This window comes from Elephas maximus, chromosome 3 (assembly GCF_024166365.1).
Source record: "Elephas maximus indicus isolate mEleMax1 chromosome 3, mEleMax1 primary haplotype, whole genome shotgun sequence".
NCBI lineage: Eukaryota > Metazoa > Chordata > Mammalia > Proboscidea > Elephantidae > Elephas > Elephas maximus.
This window is the reverse complement of record NC_064821.1, coordinates 13189782-13202286: the sequence shown is the minus strand read 5'-3', so window position 1 is coordinate 13202286 and position 12505 is coordinate 13189782. Positions and strand designations below refer to the sequence as shown.

Genomic DNA, 12505 nt, shown 5'->3' with positions numbered 1-12505 from the left:
TCTACTGTATGCTCTTGGCCAATAATCATTTGTTCTTTTATTCATGCATTCCCTTACCAAACATTCCGTGCGGTGCTTTTCCAACCAGCCTTTGCTGGCTGAGGCTGGAGACCCAGAGGACCCTGGCTGGGCCCTGTTTGGAAGGGGCCCTACACCTGCAAAGTGGCCTGGAGGCTCCGGAATCCCGAGGCTGTGCTCTTAATGCAGACACAGAAATGAAGGTGCTGCCAGTTCCCTTCTGAAGGGCAGAGGATGAAGGCAGAAGGCACCGTCCTCAAGACAGGCCGGCTTGCCTTCCCTGTCTGCCCCTTCTTCAAATAAGCTCATTCCCACCTCACTACTCAAAGTGTGGTCTTTGAACCAGCAGTCCCGGCATCACTGGGGGGCCTGGGGAATCAGGCCCATCGTGGAGCTGAGTCAGAATCTGCATCTTAGCAAGGTTTCTGGTGCTGCTCAATGTAGCTGCAGATTAGAATCAGCTCTGCAGGCCTAAAACATCCTCGTACCCAGGCCACAGGTGGCTGGCTGGTGCGAACAGTCAAGTGCCTATTAGCCCAAAGGTTGGCGGTTCAAACCCACCCAGAGGTGCCATGGAAGTCAGGCCCGGCCATCTGCTTCCAAAAGGTCACAGCCTTGAAACCCTATGGAATACAGTTCTACTCTGCACATATGAAGCTGCTGTGAGTCGGAATCAAATCGACAGGAACTAACAACTTAAGGCAGTATTGTGGAAGAAAGTTCTGGCAATCTGCTTTTGTAAAGCTTACAGCCAAGAAAAGCCTACAGAGCAGTTCTGCTCTGTACATGTGGGGTCGCCAAGACGTGGGATCCACTGGAAGGCAACTAACAACAGCCCAAGCCACACCCAGACCAGTTAAGTCAGAATCCATGCAGGGTTTTGTCTTGTCAACTCCTCAGGGAATTCCAATGTTCTGAACTGGAGGCTTTCCCCGTGAGGTTGCAGACCTCCAAGGACAGGCCCCTGTCAGTACCTGCCTTTATCTGGCTGGACTGGTCCTTCCCATTGCCTCCAGCTCCTCTCTGCCACCTTGTTGCCCTCTGTCACCTCTGGTTCCTCCCCTTCACACTTTCAAGAAGGGAAGTGATGGGCTGGGGTGTCCTCAGGCCCCCTCTTCCCCCCTCTCCCCCCCGTGGGCAGGGCATTTGACCACTTCCATCACCACAACCAAATCCGCCACCCTGGCCAGGTCCTGTGCCAGCTTGTCTGCCCTAGCCCTCTAGCCTCGCAGTGTGACAGGGAAGTCTGGGTCCGAGCTGGGAAGCAGCTGGTGGGGAAGCGTTGAAATGCGGAAGGTGAGTGAGGCAAGAGGGCAGGCAATAGGCCTCAGACAGCACACCCCTCCCCTCTCCCAGCTCTTGGGGGCTCCCCAGGTCTGACCATGCCTTTCTCCCACCCAGGATGCCCCATCGGAGGCTCCAGCCAGGGCTGGATTCCCCTGGGGCCTTTCTCTCTGGAGGCAGAAGGCCCCCAAGGCCTGGCACTGAGTACCCCCGGGGGAGAGGGCAACAGAGAGTTAACAAGCTAGGGCCCCTGTTGGGCATGGATACTGCCCAGCACCTGAAGCTCAGGGACAGCAGCAGCAGGTGGGACAGGAACTCAAGGGGGACAGAGGTACCTGCAGGATCTAAGGACAGGCTGGGGTAGTCCCCGCCTCCTTTCCTTCCTCCTCTGCCTTCCACCAGCAGCCCCCACCCCTGAGAGCTGGCCAGAGCAGAAGCCACAGTCATTTCCTGAAGGCAGCAGCCCGGCGCGGGTCCCACGCGCCCCAGCCCGTCACCTGCCTGCAGCCATGGTGAGTCCCCAACCCCGGGAGAGCCCCATACCTGAGGTAGCGAAGGAGGAGCAATGGGTAGTAGTGGGCACATTGTAGGAGTGGAGAGCCTAGGAGTGGGGCTGAGACCCGGAAAGGGCCCTAAGGTAGGAAGCAGCTGGGCGCAGCTCCAGGGCAGCTCGGGCTCTGAGGGCAGGCCAGGCTGGGCTGTGACTGCAAGGGGGACAGGTGGGACAGCCCAGGACCACTCCCCACCTCCCAGGTCAGCATGAGCAGCAACCTGGTCACGGGAGGCCGGGATGAGAGTAGGGACTTCCTGTGGCGTGACAAAGTGGGTCATACATCATCACCTCCCATCCCCATCTCCCTTTCACCTGAATCATGACCTGCTGATCCTGATTTATCAGGCCTTGTGGTCACTTGGGAACCCTGGACTCAGCCAGCCCAGCTGGGGGCTTGACCAGAGACGGTTCAGGCCCCTGGCGGGGGTCCTCGTCTTTCCAAGGGGTGATCCGGACCCCCTGGCTCTCCCGACAGGGAGAGTGAGGCAAAGGTCAGGCCAGTCCTTCCCTCTTCCCGCTTGTTGCCTCCTCCTCCCCCAACCTTACTGACCCCCAGAAAGCCAGGCTCAGGGGTCTGATGCAGGGCCACCTGGGGGGAATTTATAGGTCAGAAAGGGCCTGCCCTACTTGGGCGCCTGCCCGTGCCTGTCGCCAGGAGCCTTCCGCAGCATTGTGGGCTCGTGCAGCGCCAGGGAGGGTGCCTGAGGTGGACTGTTTGCCGCTGCTGCCTGGTGTCTGTGACGTGTGCCTGTGCTTAGCCCAGGTCCGTGTGTCCCTCCACACATGTCCACGTGGGTCTGTAACAGACTGTACATGGTTGAGACGATACCTTTGTGCTTCTCTGTGTATTTTCATTTAACAGACATTTACTGAGCACCTACTTCGTGACAGGCACTGCGAAGATGACAGCCCTGGCGGCACTTACATTCTTCCAGGGGCGGAGGGTGGGGGTAGAGGCAAAAAAACAAACAAAACAAAAACTGTCAGGACACATAAAAAATGTGTGCGTGTGTGTCCGTGTATGTATAAAAGGCATGACACACGGTGGCAGCTGCTAAGGGAAAAATCACGTAGGTAGTACAGAAACAAAAAGAACAGCTGCTGGCACGTCAGCTCCAACTCACAGCGACCCCATGTGTGTCAGAGTAGAACACTGCTCCATAGGCCCTTTCCACAAGTAGATTGTCAGGTCTTTCTTCTGAGGTGCCTCTGGGAGGACGTGAACCACCCACCTTTTGGTTAGCAGACAAGCAGGTTAACTGTTTACACCACCCAGAAACGGCTGCCTTCGAGTGAACTCCGACTCATGGCGACCCCGTGTCAGAGCAGAACTGTGCGCCCTGGGGTTTCCAGTGGCTGATCTTCCGGAAGCAGGTCAATGAGCCTTTCTTCTGGGGTGCCTCTGGGTGGATGTGAACCACCAACCTTTCGGTTGGTAGCTGAGAATTGAACTGTTTGCGCCATTCAGGGAACTCAGTACTGGGGAAGGGGAACCAATTTACAATATGGCGCTCCGGGAAAACCTCTCTAATAAGCAAATACTGGAGGAGGAAGAGGAAAGAGCCACGTGGTGGAGAAGAGTGTCCCAGGAGAGGGGAAGGGCAAGTTCGAAGGCCCCAAGATGGGAGGGAAGGTAGTTCAAGGAGCAACAAGGGGAGTGGAAGGAGGCAGTGGGGAAGGAGGTGGCCCTGGGACTCGACGAGGGGCTTCAAGGGCACTTGGGACAGAGCCAGGGCCTTGCCGAGGCCTCTGGCGTTTAGTGGGCACTCGAGGAACCGCAGCAGGATTGGAGCAGCGGGAGCTGGGGCCTAACGGGCGTCCTGTGGCTGCTGTGGAGGGTGGGGAGGGGAACTGACGGAGGTGGTGAGGGAAGGGTGGGGGCCTGGAGGAGCCTGTTATAATCCAGGAATGGAGGCAGGGTCCTTGGGCCTGGTGACAGTGGTGAGGCTGTGAGATGTGTTTGGATTCCAGATGGTATTTGGAAGTTGGAACAGAAGGAACTGGAGAAACGGGGTATGAGAGGAGGAGGGCGTCAGGGATACCGGGAAGACACCATCACTGAGAGAGGACTGTGGGGGCAGCAGGCTGGGGAAACCAGGCAATCGGGCGCTCAGGTCCTGCTGGTGAGTGGGGGTGAGGGAGGGCATAGTTACAGGAGCCTGGAGCTCAGAGAGTCATCCTTGGGTGCTGCAAATGGTTAAGCAGCTGCTAGCTGAAAGGTTGGCAGTTTGAACCCACTCAAGGTGTCTCAGAAGAAAGGCCTGGCAATCTGCTTCCAAAAGGTCACCCCTGAAAACCCTTTGGAGCAGCTCTACTCTGCACACATGGGATTGCCATGAGTTGGAATGACTCGACGACAGCTGGTTGGGTTTTATTTTGTTTTGGGCTCAGGGGGAGGCTGAAGAAAAAAATATGGGGGATCCTTGAAAGAGAAAGGCATGAGGGCTGAGGCCAGGGAAGAGAAGCCTGGGGATGGTGATGGTGGTGCGTGTCTATGACATTGTCTATGTGTGTCCCCACGACCCTCTGTATCAGAGTCACCGCCTGACTGGCTCCGTGTCCCATAGGAGGGCCATCAGGACTTCCGGAGCCTCCAAGCAAAGTTCCAGGCCTCTCAGCCCGAGCCCAGTGAACTCCCCAAGAAACCTCCGAAGCTTGAGTTCAACAAACTGCCCAAGTTTCCACAGCCTGTGCCAGGCGAGCACCCCAAGAAGGCCTCACAGCCCGAATTCACTGATCACCCCAGGAAGCCCTCGCAGCCTGAGTTCAGTGCGGGCCCTAAGAAGGCCTCGCAGCCTGAGTTCCCTGATCACCCCAAGAAGCCCTCGCAGCCCGAGTTCAGTGCAGGCCCCAAGAAGGCCTCACAGCCTGAGTTCACCGATTACCCCAGGAAGCCCTTGAAGCCCGAGTTCATTGCGGGCCCTAAAAAGGCCTCGCAGGCCGAGTTCACTGATCACCCCAGGAAGCCCTTGCAGCCAGAGTTCAGTGCAGGCCCTAAGAAGGCCTCGCAACCTGAGTTCACTGATCACCCCAAGATGCCCTCACAGCCTGAGTTCAATGCAGGCCCTAAGAAGGCCTCTCAGCCCGAGTTCACCGATCACCCCAGGAAGCCCTCACAGCCGGAGTTCAGCGCAGGCCCTAAAAAGTTGCCCCCACTTGAGGCCTGTCCATTTCCCAAGAAGCCCGAGTTCAGCGAGGCCTCTCGGAAGCCCCTGCAGCTGGAGCCCAGCAAGCCATCCTCAGAGCCCAAGTCCACGGCATTCCCCAGGAAGCCCTGGCCGCCGGAGTCCAGCGAGGCCGCCCCAAAGCCCCCACAGCCCGAGTTCGGGACCTTTCCCAAGAAGCCTGAGTCTGGGGTGTACCCCCGGAAGCCCCCGCAGCCTCAACTCAGTGGCCTCCCTAAGAAGCCCCTGCTGCAGCCTGAGTTCACTGAGGTCCCGCAGACACTGCCCTCGAGGCTGGAGCCCGGGGAGCCACACCCCCATCCCTCAAAGCCCACGTTAGGTGCCTCTCCCAAAAAGGGTCCGCAGCCTCAGCTGGGTGAGTGCGCCAGGATGTCCCCAGAGCCTGAGTTCGGTGATCTTACGAGGACGGCCTCGGAGCCCGAGTTTGGTGTGTTTCCCAAGAAGCCGCAGCAGCCGGAGTTCCAGGCACTGATCAAGAAGGCCCCACAGGCTGAGCTGGGCACCCTGCCCAGGACAGCCTCGGAGCCTGAGTTCGGCTTGCTGCCCAAGAAGTTTCCGCAGCCCGAAGGCCATGGGCTGACCCGCAAGTTCTCGCAGGCCGAGGCTGGTAGCCTGCCTCGGAAGCGCACACAGGCTGGGTTCTTCAGTGACCTCTCTCGAAAGCCTCTGCTCCCCAGCTCAGTCTCGGAGAGCTCGCTGCCCACCGCTGTGGGGGGCACCAGCCCCAGGTTCCCACTCGGCCCTGGGTTTGGACCCCGTCCAGCAGGGCAGGGCCGGCCAGGGGGCCTTGCTTACAGTGGAGGCGTGAGGTTAGGCCTTGGGCCCGGCCACCCACCCCGGCGCAGGCCTCTGCCCCCTGCCAGCAGCCTGGGACCCCCTCCTCCCAAGCCCCCACTGCCCCCAGGGCCCCCGGATATCCAGAGTTTTCGGAGACCCTCGATGGCAGCAGCCACAGGTGGGTCAGGGCAGCCTGGGCAGGAGGAGGGCTGAGGCTCCAGGGGGGCGGGCAGGTAGACCGCCTGCATCTGCTCTCTTTCCACAGCCCTGCACAAGAGCCACTCCTTCACTGGGATCAACTTCCAGGCCCGGCAGCCCAAAGCCATCTCACAGTGAGTGTGGGGGCCAGGGGCAGGCGCAGGTGGTGGGTGGACTTGGCCCTCAGCTCAGGTGTCCCTGCAGGGAGCCAGAAGGGATCTATGAGCTCTATGACGACGTGGAGCAAGAGGACTCCAGCCCCAGCCCAGGGAGCAGAGGTTCGTGCGGGCCTGGGGGGCTCCTCCCTCTGCCCTTGGCCAGGCCCAGGCGGCCCAGACACCTCGGAAACCTCGGTTGCAAGGGCATTTCCTACCCTGCTCCTGGTGCATGGTCCAACAACAACCCACGGTCTTGACTGAAATAGGGAGAAAGCAGCAGGGGGCCTCTTAAAAAGGTCTGGGAGGTGGAAACCCTGGTGGTGTAGTGATTAAGTGCTACGCCTGCTAACCAAAAGGTCAGCAGTTCGAATCCTCCAGGCGCTCCTTGGAAACTCTGTCCTATAAGGTCGCTATGAGTCGGAATCGACTCGACAGCACTGGGTGGGTTTTGGGGGGAGGCAAGCCCAGAAGTCAACAGCCAAGAGAAGCTGTGGCAGCAGAGCGTGGCCCAGGCCAGTGGCTTGGGGAGCAGTAGAAGCATCCAGAGGTAGGAAGCAGCCAGGGCTTGACGGTGGCCCCAAGGTTCGAGGCTCACACCTGGGGGCATAGCGAAGCTTTCCCCGAGTTGGGGACCCAGGAGAGCTCGAGGTTTAGAGAAGATGCAGGTTCTACTTTAAACCTTGTGTGTCCAAGGGGCCTGAGGGGTGGCCAGGCAGGACCTCGACCTGGAACTCAGACGCTGAAAACCCCGCTGTGGCTGTGGCAGGAGAGGGGCCCCTCTGTTCTGCCCTTGTCTGCAGTCCCAGGCCCCAAGGCACTGGGATGCTCCTCTACTCCCTGCCCAGGCCCCTGGGCAGGCCCCTTATTCCTAGGACACAAGTCTGCTCTGGGCTCCAAAGGGCCCTTCTTTCTGTGCTTCTCGCGAGCCAGACAATGGCTCATGCTCCCAGCCCATCTCTGCCGGTTTACGTCTTCATCAGCCTGACACGGTAACAGAGAGCTTCCACAAGAACACGTTCCCAAGGCAATTTGTTGTCGTCGTTAGGTGAGGGAGCCCTGGTTGCGCGGGAGTTAAGTGCTTGTCTACTAACTGGAAGGTTGGTGGATTGAACCCATTCTGCAGGAGAAAGACCTGGCAGCCTGCTTCCATAAATATCACAACCTAGGAAACTCTATGGGGCAGTTCTGCAGTTCTATTCTGTCATACAGGGTCACTATGAATTGAGATCAACTTGAGGGTAACGAGTTTTTTCAGGTTGTTAGGTGTCAACAAGTCGATTCCAATTCATAGCAACCCCGTGAAAGGACAGAACTGCCCCATAGGGTTTCCTAGGCTGTAACCTTTACAGGAGCAGATCGCTAGGTCTTTCTCCCACGGAGCCGCTAGGGGTGTTCGAACCACTGACCTTTTGGTTAGCAGCCAAGCACTCAACCACTGCGCCACTAGGGCTCCTTCCCAAGACAGTATCATCCCCATTTTATAGAGGGGACCTTGAGGATCTGAGAAGTGACTTGGCCAGGAGGCAGAGCAGCCTCTGCTCCCAGACCGCCCCGCCTTGGGAAGGGCCTCCTGTGAGGGAACCTGGGCTCCTCCTCGCGCCTTTCCTCTGGGTCTCCCCACAGCCCTTGGGGTGCTGCTGCTCTCCCCCCACCAGTCCACAGCCCTGGCTGCTCGACTCCATGGTGGTTGCACCCTCCTGGGCCCCTTCTGCTTCTCCCAGGTTCCCCCAGGAGCTGCTTGCAACACCCTGTTAGCACACAGCTTCCTGGCAGGGCCCCTCCTGCTTCTGCAGCTGTGGAGGCTGTGGCTTGGGTCTGGGCGCCCACGCCTGGGGACGCGGCCACAGCCAACACCACATGCCCGCGGACACATCCCTGGCTCTCTCCCCTGCCATGTGGGCCTCTGTTTGCAGATGGTCCTTTTCCAGTCTGTCCTCCCAATGCAAGGGGCGTCAGGACGTGTATCCCCTTCTCCTCCCACTCTGCTTCACCGAGAGCAGTGACAGCTGGGGGCTCCTCTGGAGGTCAGGCAGGGCCCAGCTCTTTCACAGACCGAGCAGGCCACACATGGAAGGCAGGATGTGAGGGTGGCCTGCTCGGGGTCACAGGCCGGAAGTGGCCAGGCCACAGCTCAGCCCAGTCTGCCCTGCCCCGTGGTCCCCAGGAGTGTGCGTTGCTGTGGGGACTGTGTAGCCGCTGACGTGTTGGAGCCAGCCTGCTCCTGCGAGGCGGGAGGCTCCGGAGGGGCAACGTCACGTGGGCAGGCACAGACACCGCACCTCTGTTGGGTCTGTCTGCCCATGGGAGGCACGCACAGGAGGGGCATGACAGCCTAGCACTGAACAGAACCTTCCAGAACAAGATGATCTGGATCTGTAGTATGTGCTCATAGATCTAGGCCAGTGAGTCAGACCTCTGCCCATTAGGTCATCTCAGGACTGGCCCCGGGGACCCAGAAGGACCTGCTGTCCTGGCTTTCCCTCACTTGTTGGGAGTGAGGTCCCTGCTGCCTACAGGGAGCACACCTCCCCAGGAGTGTGACTTAGGAAGTGGGTCCCAGCAACCAAGACGCTGCTTTGAGACATAAGGGCTAGAAAGGAGAGGGACCCGACACCTTGGCCTCTCTTACTGAGAGGCCAGGCCCCTCAGAGACACCCCTCATGGCTGCTGGCCTGAAATGTCAAGAGCAGTGCTCAGGTCGTTCTCAGGGACAGCGGAAAGCTGGGACTACAGCTCTGGGTCCTTCCCTTGACAGTGTTGGGGAGTCTTGCTGGTGGCCAGCCCCCTGGCCAGCAGGGCTTCTGTCCGAAGGCTGGTCGTGGACTCACCGGGGCACCCTCGCAGGCCAGTCTTAACTGCCATGCCAGCCCAAGTCCCACCCGTCAGCCCCTCTCTGAGGCTTTTCTTTGCCTTACTTTTGACCCAGATCTTATTACAATTCCCAGACTGTAACCTGCTCTAGGAAGCACAAGTGAAATGTCCTCAGAAGCCTGTGAATAAATCCTGCCCTAACAACACTTGGCTGCTGTGTGCCCTTGGACAGGTTGCTTTGCCTCCCTGAGCCTTTAGCGCCTCATCAAGGAGGTGGGAATGACAGTATGGGCTGCTGTCATAATAAGGCTTCTGTGAGGACTGATGTGAGTTCTCCTGGGAAAGCGCGCGAATGTGGCAGGAGCTAGAAAGACGAGAGGCAGCCCACCAGAACTGACAACCCCCGAGAAAGGCCTCGGAGAGGGGTGGAGGGTGGGCTGGGGGGCTGGCAGCTAGAGGCTCTGGGCCCTGGGGGGCCCTGCCCTGACCTGGCACCTGCCTGTCTCCAGATGAAGTGGCGGCTCCACAGCAGGCCCGCAAGAGGCCTCCACAGGACCCAGAGGCCAGGTAACAGTCCTGGGGCGGCACAGGGTGGGGCCGCAGCCTGGAGGGGCGGGAGACCCCGGAGAGGAGCACGTCTTGCTCATGAGCACCCCTACTCCTTGGGGGGGGATCAGGAAGGAGAAAGCCCCCCAGCCACAGCATTTGCCACCCGTGGACCAGAAGACCCTGAAGCAGATGAGGAAAGCGGAGAAGGCGGAGAGGGAATTCCGGAAGAAGTTCAAGGTTTGGACCCCAAGCCCCGCAAGAGTCCTGGGTGGGCCGGGTGGGGCTCCAGCCAACCAGAGCCCCGGGAACCCCATCCTCAGGACGACAGGTCCCCAGGGCGGCAGCCTAAGCAGAAGCCCTAACACCTGACCCCCCAGTTTGAGGGGGAGATCGTGATTCAGACAAAGATGATGATCGACCCCAACGCCAAGACCCGCCGTGGGGGTGGCAAGCACCTGGGAATCCGGCGCGGGGAGATCCTGGAGGTGATCGAGTTCACCAACAAGGATGAGATGCTGTGTCGAGACACCAAGGGCAAATGTGAGTGAGCCGGGCACGCTGGGGCAGGACGCCATGGGCCATGGGCACTCACCTCTGCCTGCTCTCTCTACAGATGGTTACGTGCCCAGGATAGCTCTGCTCCCCCTGTGAGTGCTGGCCCTGCCGGGCGGTGGGTGCTGGGGGTGCCGTGGGTGGGGATGGCCTTGCTGACCCAACTGTGCTCTCTGCCAGGGAAACGGAGGTATATGACGACGTCGGCTTCTGGGGTACGTAGATGCTCAGGGCAGGTCGGAACGGAGCGCAGTGCCGTGGGATGGGTCCAGCCCCGACCCCACTGCCCATGGGGGAGGCGGTCGCTGGAAGCCATCCTTCCTCTGCAGACCCTCTGGCGAGTCAGCTACCACCCCGAGGACAGTAAGGCTCGCAGGTATGGGTTCCCAGGACCAACCCACCATAACAGCCACCCAGACTGCAGGACCCCAGAGCTCAGCAGTGGATGCTGCCAAGGCTTGTCTGGCCACTTGGACGGACACAGACAACATAAAGCCCCTCTGAAAGCAAAACCTGCTTTGTGTCTTTCCTTTACCTGCCTGATCGCCACAAGGGGTGGAGCAGAGGTACAGGAAACCAACTGGCCAGACTGCCTGGTGTCCTGCAAGGTTATGGACACAGCTACTCCCCATATCTCATTCCTCAGGGATCAGGGTGAGGGGAAGATGTCCCCTCCAGACTTCGGCGGGGGCGGGGGGGGGCTTGTGACTGGATTCCTCTACCAAAGCAACAACCAACAGCTGGGGAACAATGGGAGCAAACGTGTCAGATGCCAGGCAGTGTGGAGGTGCACACAGGTAGAAGGATGTAGCCCACACTCTGAGCTGCCGCCCACCCAGGAACAGCAGGCTGTAGACGCCTGTGCAGAGTAGGCCTGGGTGATCGCATGCTGGTGTGTGGGTGTAACTCCCAAGTCCACCAGCGCCTGTGCATATAGCTCAGCCCAGGCCTCTGAAGGGAAAGAATACGCTCCAAGCCCTCGCCCTACTTGCGGTGTCTTAAGAAAAGCCAGGCTGGAAGTGAGCATGGTGACAGCCTTTGGGTCCCCAGAGCGAGGGTACAAGAAGGGGATGGGGTGGCTCCAGACGGCCAAGTATTCTCACAGTGGGGACTTAGAACCACTGGGATGCAGCGTCCACAGCAGGGTCTTTTCCCAAAGGGGCCGTAGACGGGGGGTGTGGGAACAAGGTCACAGCCCAGCTCCAAGGGGAGAAAGGAAACCGGGGCTCAAGGGTGGTGGCCCCACAACACACATACACAAGCGAGCAGCTTTCAGGAACTGGTATTTATTATCAAAGTCATATTTGATGTCAACAAGATGCCACAACTACAAAAAAAATTGTGCACGTTGCAATCTCAATGCAAACAGTCAAATGGAACCCCAGTCATTAAAAAAGTAATTCAAATTACCCCAAAAAGCAACTGAATTTTTTAAACATCTTTATACATCCAGCCAACAAATTAAAATGGTTAACAAGAAAAAATACAAATTCAGAGGTCTGGTCTCGATGTTTAAAAAAGGCAAATGCTTAAGCATTTCTATCGATTCGAACATCAATCTCTCGGCCACTCAGCTTCATCCCATTCATCATCCGGCAGGCCCGCTCAGCCACCTCGGGTGACTCAAACTTGACCACACCGCACCCCTTGGACTTCCCATTCTCCATCTTGATGTCGGCGTACAGCACATGGCCTGGACACAGGGAGGGAAGACGAGACCATAACTCATGAGGCAAACCTGAGCACAGCCCCAAGCGGGCTGCGCTCAGTCTAGGTCACCTGGTGGACTTTGGGTGACAGAGTCAAAAAGGAAAGGGACCCTCATGCCTGGTGCGTGACTGCTCAGCCCAGCTGCTCTGGGCTCCTCAGCCGTGTTGCCATTCTTCTGCCCACAGGAGAACAATCTGACGGTGCCCCATGATAAGCCTTTCTGGTGGCTTCAGGATCATTCACACCCTGGAAACGGCTTGGTTTGCAATATACACCACCCCCCGATCTACAAAGCAACGCCAATTAATACCTGACCCTTCTGAACTGTCCAAATCTAAGGCACACAGTCATGAGCCAGTGGGTTACCCATGTCCACTCAAGCACCTATGGAGCGCCCAAGTGTGTCAGGCACTGCGGGCGCACAGGCTACTGCGAAGACCTGCAGAAGCAGAGGGCTCCACTAGGAGTGCAAGAACCGTGGAGACGGTGTTAGGCGCCTCCGATTCTAGAACTCTGAATTCCGCCTGGGGGAGGGGGAAGTTATGAAATAACCGAAGCAGAAATGTCTAGCCAACTCTTGCTGATGACAGTGTGCACAACTGCACAGTGTGTGTGGGAGCAGCACTTGTAGCTCACGGTGCTGGGACAGCAAGAGATGAAAGAGGAAGAAGGGCTTTGGAGCTTGGACTTGCTCTTGAAGGCAGAGGGGC

General features: G+C 58.6%; 2 protein-coding genes across 5 annotated transcripts in view; one reads left to right on the top strand and one right to left on the bottom strand.

Annotated features, from left to right (window-relative positions):
• Positions 1 to 1838: 1838 nt before the first annotated feature.
• PRAM1 (PML-RARA regulated adaptor molecule 1) lies at positions 1839 to 10894 on the top strand. Its single transcript, XM_049876723.1, has 12 exons — positions 1839 to 2346; positions 3132 to 3229; positions 3827 to 3978; positions 4423 to 5995; positions 6083 to 6149; positions 6220 to 6293; positions 9494 to 9551; positions 9662 to 9770; positions 9911 to 10073; positions 10147 to 10180; positions 10266 to 10300; positions 10415 to 10894. The coding sequence occupies exons 1-12, from the start codon at positions 2093 to 2095 to the stop codon at positions 10450 to 10452; spliced, it is 2655 nt and encodes an 884-aa protein (XP_049732680.1). The 5' UTR covers positions 1839 to 2092; the 3' UTR covers positions 10453 to 10894.
• Positions 10895 to 11355: 461 nt separating this feature from the next.
• The window catches only part of HNRNPM (heterogeneous nuclear ribonucleoprotein M), a 37649-nt gene continuing 36499 nt past the window's right edge, over positions 11356 to 12505 (bottom strand). For all 4 annotated transcript variants that reach the window (XM_049876726.1, XM_049876727.1, XM_049876725.1 and 1 more), the window contains one exon: positions 11356 to 11778. In XM_049876726.1, coding sequence (XP_049732683.1) covers positions 11615 to 11778 — 164 coding nt within the window. In that variant the 3' untranslated portion in view covers positions 11356 to 11614. The remainder of the gene's footprint in view (positions 11779 to 12505) is intronic.